General features: G+C 35.3%; 1 protein-coding gene across 1 annotated transcript; it reads left to right on the top strand.

Annotated features, from left to right (window-relative positions):
* The first annotated feature begins 2,533 nt into the window (after window positions 1-2,533).
* Window positions 2,534-16,104, top strand: polybromo (protein). Its single transcript, XM_018508718.1, is given in 27 exon segments — window positions 2,534-3,331; window positions 3,448-3,693; window positions 4,119-4,247; window positions 4,333-4,512; window positions 4,593-5,034; window positions 5,120-5,232; window positions 5,331-5,429; window positions 5,660-5,722; window positions 6,023-6,175; window positions 6,246-6,413; window positions 6,487-6,650; window positions 6,844-7,138; window positions 9,322-9,527; window positions 9,636-9,975; window positions 10,066-10,644; window positions 10,747-10,904; window positions 10,992-11,164; window positions 12,370-12,542; window positions 12,678-12,749; window positions 13,558-13,740; window positions 14,011-14,133; window positions 14,747-14,987; window positions 15,072-15,222; window positions 15,304-15,353; window positions 15,421-15,538; window positions 15,611-15,731; window positions 15,734-16,104. Coding segments are annotated over 27 exon segments (4,929 nt in total). The 5' UTR covers window positions 2,534-3,226; the 3' UTR covers window positions 15,818-16,104.
* Window positions 16,105-16,857: the final 753 nt, after the last annotated feature.

The following is a 16,857-nucleotide window of genomic DNA, read 5'->3' as shown; positions in this document are numbered from 1 at the left end:
AGCATGCTTTTATTTAATTTTTTTCAGATTTTTTTCTGTAAATTAATAACAAAATTCCGGATTTTATAATAGACTATCTCTCTTTCTCTTGTAGGAGACTCGATTTTATGTATCTGTTTTCAACAAATATTAATATTTGAAATGTTATGAATCGAATAAATTTATGTTTAATGTATAAATTATAGCATATCAAAAATATATTTGGACATTAAAACAACTTTTACCACACTCAGTTTATTAACAAAAGTAAAAAATATAACCAAAGATGTATACTTCTGCCACTGAAACTGTTTAATGGAGAAAATGTGGCAACGTTGTTTCATCATCGCGAATCAAGAAGATTCTATCAGTTGAGTAGTACCGTCAAAGTCTCACTACAAATGCTTCTAAGCATTTGATTTACTAATAAAAAAAAATTGTACTAAATGATTTGTCAAAGAATGCTTCAAAACATTTATAGCGTCACGTTAACCTTATCTACCCATCAGACATTGCAATCGGACATTGCAGTTTGCAGTGTTACCAACTTCGATTTTTCAGTTTTACACCGTTGCCAAATCATTTCTTGAGCTAAAAATATTTATTGTTCTAAAAAATATATGTTTATCTTTGAAACTTTTACACAAATGAACACTAATATTTTCTGCATTTTAATTGTATTATAATCCATATTTTTTTTAAATTTTAGCTATTTATTTCTTCAAATTTTAATGTTCAAATGTTGGCTACACTCCATATTTCTTTTGCATTAAAGGATTACCCTTTCATTGCCCGCCTCAGCCTTACAGCACTTCCACAATAAGCCACAAGTCAGAACATCAGAAGTCTTAACCAGCCTTAATCAAGTCATTCAAGTTGGCCATTGGCCAACTTCACCGATTATGACTAAAGCCGTAATCACACTAGCGATTGGCGATTGTGATTGACGATTGAGGATTACTTTTCAACCAATCAGAGCCTGAAAGTCACCGATTTCTTTGCTCTGATTGATTGAAAAGTAATCCTCAATCGTCAATCACAATCGCCAATCGCTAGTGTGTTTACGGCTTAAGGCTCAGTTTCACAACTGATGGTTAACTCTTAACCGCGAAGTTCAACTTATTTATTAACTCTTTTCATTTTCAACCTATCAGAAACTGATTACATCGGAATACGCGGTTTCTGATAGGTTGAAATCTTAATATCTAATTCTTGTTCCTCTATTGTGCGCAGGCCCTTAAGATCGCTCAGAACTTCTGACTTGCGGTTTATTGTAGAATGCCTGTTACAATCTCCTTAAACTATATTGGTAGAAATGGGCCTAAGGGTGATGTCCCATGCAGCGGATCGTGCGTAAGCGGATTCGCGTATCGCCAATCACAGAATCATTCTCTTAGATCTGTTTGCAAATTTCGTAAACAGATCTAAGATAATGATTCTGTGATTGGCGATACGCGAATCCGCTTACGCACGATCCGCTGCATGGGACATCACCCTAAGACTCAGTTTTACAAATCACGGTTAAGTCTTAACCGAGGTTCATTGGTCTCTTTTCATTTCTAGAATTGGAAAGAGATGAGAAATAAGTTGAATCTGGGTTGAGTTACCCCGGATCTACAATAGATGTTTTAAGCCTTAAGTCGTAAGAAATTGACCAATTACAGTCGAATCCGAGAAGAATAAGCGACTGTGATTCGCCCATTTCTTATGGCTTAAGGCTTAAAACCCTATTGTAGATTCGGGGTTATGGGTCTTCTACAATAAGCCACAAGACAGAAGTTCTAAGCGATCTTAAGTTATAATCGGTGAAGTTGGTCAATAGCCAACGTGAACGACTTGGTTAAGACTGGTTAAGACTTCTGACGTTCTGACTTTCGGCTTATTGTAGAAGGCCCATTAACTGTGAGTTGTGGAACTGGGCCTAAAGCATTTATTGTAGTATCACATTGATCATACCTTATAGTATATCAACAGTCGTTAATGTTCTTCAATTATCCGCGGGTCTCTTTAATCGAATTATAAAATACGTGCAGTTGATAAAGACGGAGTCCGTCGAACAAACAGGAAACTCTCAAAAATCCACGTACCGAGTGGTCGGCAGGGCCTTTATTGTACAATCAGCGAAATCATCGGCCGCTCGTAGCATGGCGTCGGCCAAGACGTGTGTCATCCTGGAACGCGGATGAGAAGCGCGGTACGCTTCGTGTTTTGCGCCTTTTCGAAGGAACATTCGATCATACAAATGGCTCGCGCATTAATGAAACTCCTCTTATAAGGGCACGAGGAGACAGGTGAGAGTCCGGAAGAGGGGAGGGGGCAAGGAAAGAAAGAGAAAGAGACACGGTGGCATAAACGGTGGGTAGTTGGGTATCTCGAGCGGAATCTGGGATAGCTGTCGGCTCGACGGGCTTGGAATTCCGTGGGGACGATGCGGACTACCACGGACTCGCGCATTCCGGATATGGCGGCAAATTTCGGTTGGAATGCAGCAATGCCGGGCGAGGACGAAAGAGAGAGGGGAGACGCGTGAAATGCGTGAATGCGTCCCGTCCAGTCCAGTCCCGTCGTGAATGCGTTTGCACGCGTTTGTCCGCGGTACGGTTGATGATCGATGGCGACGGAGAGAAGACGGAAAATGCGTTGTTCACGGCGCGTTTAAGATCACCAGGTCGGTGCACCATGCACGTCGACCGCGTTTTGAAGCGCAGTGGCGACTTATCATGGCGACGTGATTTTTTTTAGCTGCCAGTCCGTGTGTGTGTCTCTGTCTCTCTCTCTCCCTCTCTTTCTCTCTTTCGCCATCCTTCCCCCTCCCCCTGTGTGTATACGTGACGTCCCGCTCCTCGAGGAATTCACTCACAATAGTTAACTAACGCACGAGCCGAGACGTCGGTCTGAGCGTGTGTGAGAGGCAAATCCTGCAACCTCGTCCCCAAGACCTGACCCACCGTACGTCGCGATAAGCTCAACGTGTGCCTCTGATAATAGCAGCGCGACGGCACGACGAATAAGGCCCTCGCGTTTAGTTCAAGAACCCTTTTTATGTACATATACGCGCATATGTACATGAACGTATGTATGCGCACGTACATTTGTTTACAACTTTTGTGCTCTACCAACGATAATTGTAACGGCCCTCGCATCGCAACCTCAACAGCACTCGTTGGACGATGTAGCGGCGCTCTGTTGTAGATATACAGCTAAAGGATCATCTTGTACCTTGTAACTTTTTAAGGTATACCTCAGGATGAACAAGCGACGTAGAACGTCCTCGGTAGCGAGTCGTGGCACCGAGGACGACGGTGACGATACCCCGCCCGAGCCGACGAAGAGGAGGAAAAAACTGGATCCTGTGAGTGTGTGCGAACACTTTCTTCCCGCGCCGTGATTTCTCCTAATATTTGTACATAGATTGCGTATGCGGTATACGTTGAACACACGTTGCTAATAGCCTTTTACCTTGTACAGAGCGATTTGTGCCAACAACTGTATGAAATACTTCGTAATCAAAAGAAGGAAGACGGATCCCTGCTGTGTGACTCGTTTATACGCGTGCCGAAACGTAGACAGGAACCAGGATATTATGAGGTCGTTTCCAATCCTATGGATCTGTTGAAAGTACAGCAGAAACTGAAAACTGATGAATATCGTGATATGGACGATCTTGCTGCTGATATTCAGCTTATGGTAAACAATGCCAAAGCTTTCTATATGGTAAGTTCCTAAATTCTACTTAATTATATCAATCTATTCAAACAGAATATTAAAGTTTGTCAAATATTAAAGTTTGTCAAAGTGAAAAGATTTCGGCATGCAGTTTGCAGAATTAGATATATACATAAATTCACTTTGAAATATTTAAGCTAAGATCTGTTTGATATATTTAAGCTAAGACTATAAATAGGTTTATTTTTCTTAATTGATTTATTTTTGTCAGTGTAATACACTTATTATTGATAGTTATTCCTAAGATATATCTTCTATAACTGAATTAGGATGTATATTGTGGAAGTTAAAGTAAAATAGATATATGTTTGATATTTGATAAATGCTAGAAACAAAGTTTTAATATAATCTAGTATAGGGATAAAAAGAAGACCTATAGAGTTGAAATCTTGTCATATTTATAATTTTTACAGCGTACATCTCCTGAATATAAAGATGCAACTGAGCTGTGGGAATTGTGTCTAAATACTAAAAACCGTATCATGGAAGAATATGAAGAACCAGAACCTAAAGGAAAACTCATTCTAAAAGTTGGCAGATTGGTAATATTTGATGATTTAATTGAGTTTTAGTTTGTTGCTCATGCAATGCATACAAGAGATTGTTCATTTATCAATTCATGTTTAGGCACGTAAAGTAACGACGCGACAAGATGACGCAGAAGATACTTCAGAAAGTTCAACGAATCTCGACGAGGAAACTATGCAGCTATTCGAGGATTTATTTGCAGCAGTTATGACAGCAACTGATCCCACTGACAATAACAGACCTCTTCATATTATGTTTCAACTCAAACCTTCTAAAAAGGTTTGTAATCTGTTTTAAATTGCCTCTGAACTGGTGTACTTGATGCTTATTTGTAATCGCTTTAACGTATTTTATCGTAGCTTTATCCCGAGTATTACGATGTCATCGAGACACCGATTGATTTGAAGACTATTGCGAGAAAGATTCAAGAAGGTGCATACAGCTCACTTGGCGATATGGAGAAAGATCTAATGCTTATGTGCCGTAACGCTTGTCAATTTAATGAGCCTGGTTCGCAAATTTACAAGGATGCCAAACTTTTGAAGAAAATAATTACCGCAGCCGCGAGAAGGCAAGATAGCGGGTTTGGTAGCGGTATTAAGATCGCTACAACTGCACCATCTACGAGAAGCAAAAGAGGCAGTCGTACCATGGCGCAATCGTTAATAGCACAAACTGCATCATTACGTGACGAAGATGACGAGAGCGATGATGAGGAAGAAGAACCTGCTGAGACTGAAGAAGCTGACAATCCACAGTGGCAATTGTTTCAAACTATTCGGACGGCTCCTAATAATCAAGGTATGACTCTTTCATGTGATATTATATTATAAATCTATTATTGTAATTGTTGGTATAATGCCATGTATAACTATGTATTGTATAGGTGTAAGGATGAGCGAATATTTTTGGAAACTTCCATCAAAGAGATTATATCCTGATTACTATAAGACGATTAAGAATCCTATATCTTTATTACAAATACGTACAAAGATAAAGGTATATATAATTATATTATGATAGAATTAATTATTTATATTAATGCATTACATTCTTATACTATTAAAACTTATATTTATTTTGATCACGATTTTTAGAAATGCGAATATGGTACTGTTAGTGAAGTAGCTGGAGATATGAATATCATGTTTGAAAATGCAAAGAAATATAACATGCATACTTCTCGACTGTACAAGGTAATAATTTTGTAATTAATGCACGTTTTACTTCAAGTTAATTGCGATTATGCGTTTAATTACAAACAATAATTAAAAAAATATTAGTTATAAAATATATGATACACATAAGTAGTTTCACAGTTCTTCATCGAATTCAATATTTAGCAATCCAATAAAATTGAGAAATATCACTATGATGTATACAATAATCGCAGTATAATTATTCACGCGTTTTTGTTCTATTACAGTGTGCTGTTAAATTGCAAAAAATAATGCAAGAGAAAGTACAAGAACTCTTAGAATTCGATCAGGTAATATACTGTGTAAATTGAATATGATGATTTAATCTTGCTGGTCTGTTCAAATTTATTACAATATATGTTTGGGTCAATATTATTATAAAACTATAAAAATTAAAACAATTTCACGGTGAAAAGATATTTTGAGAGATGAAGTCATCAAATATCAGAGAAAAGATATTTTTTAAATATTAAGAAAATAAATATTACATTACATACATTTTTTAGTCAGATTCAAGCAGACTAGCAAGGTTAATCACGTATTTTTTTGAAAAGCGGATGTAATAAATTAAGTATTCGATATCTCTGTAGGATTCTGATTCGGATAGCGAATCCGAAAACAGTTCGCAGCAGCCTAAATTGATTAAACGTGCTTCGAATTTATTGACACGAGGGAAGTACAAAGACAATATACCATTGAAGAAGAGATTGTACGCATTAGTCAAGTGTGTCATAGAATACGTTGTAAGTAATTCCAAAACTCATTACGTTCAATATATTCGGTCGACGTATAGCATGCTGTATTGTATTATAGTGCGAGGACGGTCGGCAACCCATGTTAATGTTTATGGAGAAGCCTTCCAAAAAAATATATCCGGATTACTATCAAGTGATAGCAGAACCCATAGACATGCTAGCGATCGAAGCTAATATTAAAGCGGAGAAGTATCAAAATGAAAACGAATTAATACAAGACTTTAAGGTATTTATCGTTTAAATTAATCAATCACGATAGTTTGCGTCAGATATTTATTCGAAATTCTTCGTTTTTTTAGTTGATGTTTAATAATTGTCGCCAATATAACGAAGAAGGTTCATTGATATATGAGGACGCTAATATATTGGAGAAAGTTTTGATGGATAAGGTAAAGGAATTAGGACCTCTGCCAGATAATCCTAGGTCCAAATCTTCCGCATCAACCCCAACTAGAAACGTCGGGTATGTCGTAATTCGTATAGGTCCGATTCATGCTCACAACGCTCATGAATATTATTTGCCTTTAACTTTGATAACAATAAGGATAAAATGAATTTAAGAGCGTTGTGAGCATGAATCGGATTCATAAAGGAGATAATAGTGCTCATTTGTTTTAGTTTTTTCTCTACCTCTCTTTTTTGCCGTCTATATTCAGGAGACCGAAAAAGATAGTACCGCTTCATTTGCAAAAATTACGAACTCTGTACGATACTATAAAAGACTACCACGATGCAAAAGGAAGGCAGTTATCTCTAATTTTCATGAAATTACCAAATAAAAATGAATATCCAGATTATTATGAAGTGATAAAGCAGCCTATACACATGGAGAAGATAGCTTCTACTTTAAAGAATAATGGATATGATAATTTGGACGAATTGGTGTCCGATTTTATATTGATGTTTGACAATGCTTGCAAGTATAACGAGCCGGACTCGCAAATATATAAGGTTTGTATAGTAAAGGTTTTTTGTTTCGTAAGCGTTAAATAATACAAAACAGGGTTGCCACAGATCCGGAAAACTGAGAGAACAAAAAAAATCAGGGAAATTGATCATGGAAAACCGAGAAAAGTTAGGGGAAAATATAAAAAAAGTCTGGAATTTTGAAATTGCTCACAATTCCCTTAAACTGTTCCCATTCCAAATAATCATTATAATTTTTTAAATATATCTGACGTTTATATTTATAGTCAAATACGTTCAAAATTCGCACATTTTAAACGATTTTAATGAAATAATTAAAATTTATATTTCAATATTTTTATATGATCTGTCCTTTTTCGTTATAACTGCATTCTTGTTTTCTAATGCTAATTTATTTTTTGTTGGCTTGAATTTGCACCCAACATTTTATTATTCTACTCAGCTTCTTTTTGCGTTGTATTTAATAAAGGCTAACTTTCCTATAATCCTTGATTTTAAATATTAAAATTTGCATAATTTATATTGTTCATGAGAAAAATTGTCCATTTTCATCTGGAAAACCTGGAAAAGTAAAAAAATTTTTTTAATTCATTTTCTATGACAATTCTAATAAAAGTATGTATTATATCTGATTTACTGAAGAATCTATATCATCGACATTTATTAATAATTGATAAAAATACTTTAAAAGATTTCTTGATGCAAAGAGTAGCTTGAAATTGTAGTTAGTTAAAAGTCGACATTGTGCAATTACTTGATGTTTGCATTAAACTTCAGTTACAAGCTTTAATTATTTTTTTAAACATTTTTACGCATTTGAAACATTTTTGGAAAATATTTAAGAATAAGATAGGATCATACTGAAAAAAAAAAAAAGATTTTGTTATTTATCTTTAATGGACATAAAAGAATTAAACTTCAATTGTAAGGTCTAATTTCCTTTAAATTTGTACACTGAAAGATATTTAAGGAAAGATTACACTGAATGAAACTTTAAAATAAAACCCTGTTATCCATCATTAATGGACACAAAAGCATTAGATCTGTACGCGTTGCTTGTACCTACTTTTTACACTCAGCATCTTCGCTTCTTTCTTTTCAATGTTGAAATATATATCTATCTCATTTTAAGTTCAAAAATTTTTGGGGATTTCAAGCAACACAAACAGACCTATTGACTAATACTAATACCTTTAGCGATGTAGAATTCTAATTAAAATTATGATTTCTAACATTGAATTTCCCAGATATTGTTAAGAAAGTAGCATATTAAACCCGAGATCTTTTAACAATATCTAATTTGCAAAAAATTAATTTCTAATTTATCTTGCAATATTGGTTTTTCTCAATTTTTTGAGAAAGTAAAAACAGAGAGAGAGAGAGAGAGAGAGAGAGAGAGAGAGAGAGAAAATTTATCAAGTTTTTGAAAAGGATGTATTAAATCAATTTTCTCGAAAACCGATTTAAAAAGCGTAGTTTTCAGAAACTTTCAATTTTCGATTAAGATTCCAATATGAGGTACAGATTCTCAAATCGAGAGTCAGAATATTTGCGGATGGATACTTCAATTGAAATTTCGCGGCAAAAGATGGAAAGCCCAATCTGTTTACGGTAGAAGTTTGGAGGTTACGTGAAAGGCTTCCTCTGCCGTCTCTTGTTTTAATAATCCCGTCGTACGAAACTTTTCATCGAACAATGCTTTAGCTTGTTTCGTGAAACGCGTGGCACGTGACGTTGTATAATTTTAAACAACTATATAAATTTGTATATATAAAATTGTACATATAATTTATCTGTAATGTGCACGATGTTCATACATATTAACCTTGTTAGCAATTAGCGCATTTTTATCGTGATCTTCCAAGTCTTTCATACGCCGTACGGCGTATTTCCGAATTTTTCATGCGATTAAGTGAATTTGATCGCATGCACGCCAATATCCCGAGGATGTTCGCACAAAGCGAGCAGAGTATATTAAGTACTAACCCGTTAAAAGTGCGGCCGTGTTTCATACGTCTGTTGAGAGACAAGGAATTGGATAAGCACATAAAAAGATATAAAAAGACTGAGACAAAAGTAAACAGACCAGAATGATTTTATCTTCGTTTTTTTTTTCAAATATCTGTGCTATATATAAAACCTTTGGTCAAAGTGTGGCTGCAGATACAGGTATTGTGGTAAATAACGAGATATAAAAACCATTTTAGGATGCCTTGATACTACAAAGATTAGTGTTGCAAAGTAAATTGCAACTGAGCGAAGACGAGGAAAGTGTACCTGATGTGTCAGCTGCTGTTCAAGAGATACTGGCAACAATATTTACCGCGCTTTATAATCACCAGGATGAGGAAGGAAGGTGTTACTCTGATTCTATGGCCGAACTGCCGGAGCATGATATTGTTGATGGCAAAAAGTATGGATATGCTTTGAGTGTTAATAAATTTTCTTGTTTTTATTATGAAAATTATGCTGTTTACTCAAGTTTGGTTCTATTAACAAGTATTTCTATGTTGAAAAACAGAGTACGGGGGTTGTCATTAGATTTGATTAAAAGGAGATTAGATCGGGGAGTTTACAAAAGGCTAGATCGATTCCAAGAAGATGTTTTTACCTGCTTGGAGAGAGCACGGAGATTGTCGCGTACAGATTCACAACCATTCGAGGATAGCGTGGAATTACAGGCATTTTTTCTACGTACTCGTGATGAGGTGACTCGTGCAGGAGACCTGTTACATTCACCTGCGTTAAATTACACACTTCTCGACCTGTCTGCTCAGGTTGCAGAACTTAAAAGAATAAAACAGCAACAAGAACTAAATTTACCTAACGAAGAGGAGAGCTGCGATGGAAATGAAACAAAGGTAAATTAAATTTTGTTTCATATTAACTTGTATTTTTTAGTTTGAAGACTCATGTCAGTTTGATATGTAATTTAAAATTTACTACTGCAGGACTCTGAAACCAATACGGACACGAACAATACCGACAATGGAGGCTCTATGAGTTTCAATCAAGAAGTATATAGAGCTGGTGATTTTACGTATATTGAGCCTACTGAGAGAGGCATGGAGTATAGCGTAGTTCTCATAGAAAGGCTTTGGACCAATGCAGATGGTCAACAAATGTTGTATGGAAATTTATTTTATAGACCTAGCGAAACATATCACGTGGCTTCGCGGAAATTCTTGGACAAGGAATTATTTAAGAGCGATGCTCACGTGGCAGTACCTCTAGCGAAAGTAGCCGGCAGATGTTGCGTTTTAAGTGTAAAGGATTATTTTCGAATGCAGCCGGAAGGTTTTCTAGAAAAGGATGTCTATGTATGTGAATCGCGTTACTCCACAAAAGCTCGAGCGTTTAAAAAAATCAAGGTCTGGAATTTCGATCCCGATCACTTGACATTGGTTCCTAGAGAAAAGCCACTAGAACCGAAACGAGTAATCTCGGTGTACAAAGAACGGCTGGAAAAGCATAAAGAAGAGATCGCTGAATTGGAGGAGGGAGAAAAGTTGATGGAAAAGGAAAGACCTGTTAGTAACTGAATCAATATCTTCTTTGTTTGCTTGAAATATCAACTCTTCCTCTGTTTAATTATTTTGATTATTCTGTTTAACATATCTCTTATCTTGTAGAATGTGATATTGTATAACCCAGAAGATACCGAGAGCACATATTATGAACAGTACAGCACATGCGCGGGATCTGTGAAAACCGGTGATTTTGTTTATGTAGCGACAGACGGGGGCAGGCAACAAATAGCGCAAGTTGATGCTATATGGTTAACCAAAGAGTAAGTAATAAATCTATAATGAAATATTAATTTTGTATATTACTGTTTATATTACACGATATGTAATATACCGTCTTGTGTTTTTAGCGGGAAGTGTTATTTCAAAGGTCCATGGTTATTGATGCCTACAGATGTGCCACATACGCCTACGAAATTATTTTATAAACAAGAGTTGTTTTTATCTACTGTGGATGGTACTCATCCTATTGTAGCTATTGTTGGAAAGTGTGCCGTCCTTGATTACGGAGAGTATATATGTAGTAAGTATTTATCATTCCACTGTTTAATGAATTTAAATAAATGAATTAGTCAAAAATAATAAAAAAGCCCGTCAGAGCCTACATCAGCTGTTCGGATGTACAGAAAACACTTTATTTTCACGTGAATATAACAAATCGAATCAAATAAACGTTTCAACCCTTTAATTTGGGTCCTTATCAATATAAATATAAATCTAATTACATAAATAACGCAAATTCAAAAAAAAAAGTGATTCCTGCCGATTTAGCTCGTTCTTTATCCAAATGCCAAATTAGCTATGTAAAATAATTATCAGAAATATTAACTTATACAATAATAATGTAATAATTTATATAAATTAAAACGAAGTCAAATACATTGCGCCAAAAAGTAGAATATTAACTTATATGTAAAAACGTACCAATAGATGGCCCACCCTGTACAATAACAGAAACAGAGTTTGAATTTAGAGAATGATACGTATTCTTTAGACCCACTATATTTGGATTCGTTTGCGGAATCGTTGTTTCTCCTCTTTGTTCTTAGTTTTAGTTTTTTTTTTTATTTTCATTTTCATTTCAATAACTATGTGACTTTATTATTTTGACTCTCATTTCATCTCTGACTGTCGACACCACGAGACTTTTACGTCGAGTCGCAAGATACGCTTACATGTAAGTTAATACAATTAAATTTCAGATTAATTATTTTAATAATTCTCTAATTGTTCGTTTTTTTTTGTTTTTTTTTTCTTTTGAATGACTACATCGTAAATCTGACAATTTGATGAGCGATGTGATTCTACTTTTTGACGCAATATACTTGACTCCGTTTTTATTTTATGTAAGTTTTTATATTATTATTGTATAAGTTAATATTTCTAATAATCATTTTACATAGCTAATTTGGCATTTAGATAAAGAAGAATGAGCTAAATTGGCAGGAATCACTTTTTTGGAATTTGCGTTATTTATGTAATTAGATTTATATTTATATATTGACAAGGATCCAAATTAAAGGGTTGAAACGTTTATTTGATTCGATTTGTTATATTCACGTGAAAATAAAGTGTTTTCTGTGCATCCGAATAGCTGATGTAGGCTCTGATGGGCTTTTTTTATTATTTTTGACTGATAGATTCTTTCGAGCCTCATTTTATATATTTGTTAAATAAATGAAATTAAAAAACGTAATACATTAACATCATCATTAATGAATTATATAGGCAGACCGACAGAGATACCAGAGGATGACGTGTACATTTGCGAATCGCTTTATGACGAAAGTAAAAGTTTGATGAAAAAGCTTAGCCAAGACGGTTTAAAGAAGTTCAATCACACGTCGGCGGTAACTGAAGATGAAATCTACTTTTTCCGAAGGCCTATTAATCCTGCTAAAGTATGTATAACAGTTAAATATATTGACTAACATAAATGCATATTTAAACTATTCGGCGAATAATAAGATATGTACTTAGTTCATTCTATGCGACTAACTGTGAAATTATTGCTTTGCATGGCGTGTTTGTTGTAGGTTTCGAGCGACGTGGCTCAGACGCAAAGTCAAGTCAAGTCCATTACGCCCAGCTCGGCTCAATTTGAAATGGTAATTACTAATTACGAAACCTTATATTTTTTGTTTTAGTAACGTACATACAATATGCAATCGCACGTTCCTTCAAGAGATCACACGCAAGCTGATATAGCAAAAGTCTAATCGCCAGTATGTCCACTCGTAAAAAGACGAAAGGCGAAACATGCTTTTCTTTAAATCTAATTGAAGTATTTTGCGTGTGATACAAGTATTTTTGTTATATCAACAGAATGCATTTACACGCATGTTTTCGATCTATATGCCGGCATATTCATTCTTTTTTTGTTTTGTTTATGTAATTATGTGTTAGTATTTGTGTCTCGAGCGGTTTCATCCGACAATTTCAAATCAGAGCACCTGTTGGGTTTATCGCTAGTATGTTATACGAACGCAAAGCACACCACCGAAAGATCTTGCTTCCATGTCATTCTAATCCAACTAATGTAAGAATGAAGAATTCGCTTTGGAGTATACATATTAACTAATCTGTTAATGCAAAAAGTTTCAATTAATTAATAATTGACATGTTGCGATTATATATACGTTACATATTACAATGTACATATGTTGATGGTGTTGAATTGAAAAAAAAAACCGGATGTTACATCAGTTGCATTACATTCGAAAGAGAGGTTAAAGTATATGGAATATGTCGTAATGTAAATGGGAAAATATCGCGATTAGTTGGACGAACGTAAAGAAGGGATGGCGTTCCTTTTATTATGTACAACTTTTTCTACTGGATAAAGTCGCGAAAATATATCTCGTGATCGGTAATAAGGGATAATGAAGGTAACATAAACATAAATAAATGGTGTAGGAAGCGTCACCATTGTTACCGAAGCTGGAACCAGATGTACTAAGCATGGGGGTAGGATTAGGAGTGGGAGTGGGAGTAGGAGTTGGGGAAGACAGCATGGATGCTGGTGGTCCACCATCCGTTGGATCTACGGAAGCTCAACCGGTGCTCTCCAATACTCAGACACCTGTGTCGACTAAGAAGGTAGGCTTTACCGTGACCACTTTATTTTTCTTTTTTTTCATTCTTACCAACTATTGTCACACGTCATATTTTGTTTATTTTACTTTCTTTTTATTTAGAGAAATATGCCAGCATACATACCTCTTTTCGTTCTCTGCACCGTTTGAAGACACCATTTGTCTTAACAATAGATCGACAATTTGATGTTACCTCTGTTAAGAGATGTAAAGGCAATATGCTCGTTTACATGAACACGGTGACATTATAATTTGTGTTTTTTCTTCTGTTTAGAAAACGGCGGGTAAGAAATTAGTTACGGGCTATATTTTGTATTCGAGTAAAATGCGAACGCAGATTACACAAAACAATCCTGAATCATCCTTCGGAGAGATTAGCAGAATTGTTGGCAACGAGGTATTTATTTCTTTTTCACTGTTGATTTTTTAGTTTATTAATAATGGAGTTTCGAGAGAGATGAAGGAATGTATGCAGAATAAACTTTCTCATGATCACATGATGCCTTTGTTCAAGCGTCAAATTAATTGAACAATATAAACTTTGATCATCTTGATATTTATGTGATAAAGCAAAAAGATTAAAAAAATGTAATTGATATGTAAGTCACTTTGCATACACATCGCTAAAACATTATTCAGCATACTTGGTCCTTTATCCAAATAAATTATGTTACATGGCTACTCTTTATTCTTATAAATATAAATGTTTGTATGTACAAAATACAACAATGCATCTTCTTCTTCTTTTATAAGAGTAGTATATCAGCTTCTACTTTTGCATATACATATCGTATTGTAATTTATATTGTCTCCGCCTTGATATGTTATCGTCATTATTCTTGATGTATAAACGTTGTTTGTATTCAGTCTTTTATGAAGAAGAGAGTAGCCATTGAAACAGTTTGTCGAACCACTTTTAAAACGGCAAAAATGGTTTTGCTAATTGCTAACTAATTACGAGCAATGAAACAAAACTAATTACGTAAAACGTGAAACCACTTTCGTTCCAGTGGAGGAAATTGCCGGCGGGGGAGAAGCAAGCATGGGAGGAACGGGCAATTAAAATGAACGAAGACGGTGGTCAGCTGAAGGGTACGACTACAGTAGGTACGAACTCCACGCAGGATGTTGTGTACGAATGTTGTTGGGACAATTGCGACTGGCAGTTCGAGGACATGACTGATTGCATCGATCACTGCATCGCGGAGCAGAATGGTCATGTACAATCGTCGTTTGTAAACGCTCCTAGTGGTGAGTACAATCGCAGCAGTCGCGCAGCATGACACGGAATGATGCAAAGGACTAAATTGTACTGATGTTCTATCAATCTTATAGATGTGGAGTATCAATGCCAGTGGCGTGGTTGTGGCCGAACGAAGAAATCTGTCCCGCCGTTCCCGAGCGTACAGAGACTCGCAAGACATGTTAAGGAAGTGCATATTCTCAAGTCGCATGGACGCATAATACCACCTTCTGAGAGGAGCAGGTAAGAATTTGTCCTCTTTTTTTTTCGTATATCATTTTGTAAAATACGTTTTTATGAACCCTATGCGTTATTTTCTCGCAGAAATTACATGCCTTCAAAAGGACCCACGGTATTGCCTCCAATGGAAACAGGTAATTATATATTATTTCAAACTTACGTAAACGCGATATGAATAAGGGAAAAACACATTTCACGTAGAAACTTTAGCAGCTGCAACTCAGACGAGTAACTTGCCCGCCACTAAACAACCAGAGCCGATGTTTGTCGCAGTACCACCGAGGCCAAGTCGCGTATTGCATTCGGACGCCTATTTGAGGTAGGCTCAAGCTAAATTTTGTGCAAAATCATCTTTGAACATCATACTGAATCGTACTTCTTTCGCTTATAGGTACATCGAAGGTCTAAACGTAGAGAATCGTTACATATCAAATTGGGATAAGCAGATGAACGCCAATCCGGATAATACGCAAATCCCCGATGTGACGAAGTTGCCCGCCGAATGGCTGGGCAATGGCGTTGGAAACCATGGAAATGTGGTAAACGCTTTGTGGACACTCAGAAACATGATGATGCGGGATGTGTTAGCCATCAATAAAACTTTATAGTTTATAAATTGTTAAAATTAATAATTTTTGAACGTGCAAAGTACACGTAACCTACAATACACAGACCCGTCGACGCCAGATGAAAGACTGACGGTATTCGATCGTTTAAATGATATTTATATTTAGAATTTTCTTTCTCGTTCTTCTAATACTTAATTTTACTTTATTTATCTACGTTCTAAGTTTGATGACATATATCTCAAAATATCTTTAGGCAATTCTACAAGTTGACTATGTTTGAAATTTATTTTAATCACTCAGGCATTATTTATATGATTGGCAAGAAATTTGTTTTTTTTTTGCGAATAAAATGTTTACGCTTTTTTTTGTTTGTATTAAATAAATTCTGTTTTAAGTACTTTATACCACATGTTGCATAGAACTATACGATGTGTGTACATAAAAAAATCATACTATATATAGAAGATCATTTTGTAAATACGTCTGCTGATTTTGATTTTTCACTTTTGAACAAAATTTTATACGTTCTGTATAGCGCAAGTAACACATATTCTTGTAATAAGGGACACGAAAGCTGAAACTCTTCCTGTATTAGAAACTTACATAAAATATGAAGCTGCGTATGTATATAGAAAAAAAAACGGAGCAGGTACTGATAATGCAACCGATGTCGTGCTTCTTATCAGTGCTACTTTCATATTCTCAGAAGATGTTGAAGAAACATAGTGAGATTAATCAAATGATCTATTCGCTATTGACCAATAGCCGTGAAAGAAAAGAAAAGACGAAATTCTGCGTTTCGTATGCAACAGTGTAAACCTCGTAGCATATTATTTTTTAAGAATTTTCGATACGATTGGAAGAATTTTGAAAACGTACGTACTGGCAAATACAAAATGAAATTTTTACTACAGTGTCGTGTACATATGTTTCTTGATACGATATATCTGTAGAATTAACTAAACTCTTTTTCTACGTGAACGGTTTAACCGTTAATTCTTTGAAAATTTATTATATATCTTGGCTAAATAAATTTTCGCTGCTACTGGTGTGAGAATATGTTTAGTAA

The sequence above is a fragment of the Trachymyrmex cornetzi genome, unplaced genomic scaffold, assembly GCF_001594075.2.
Source record: "Trachymyrmex cornetzi isolate Tcor2-1 unplaced genomic scaffold, Tcor1.1 scaffold270, whole genome shotgun sequence".
Taxonomy (NCBI): Eukaryota; Metazoa; Arthropoda; class Insecta; order Hymenoptera; family Formicidae; genus Trachymyrmex; species Trachymyrmex cornetzi.
Note: the sequence above shows the minus strand (reverse complement) of the source record. Positions and strands in the feature narration are given on the sequence as shown.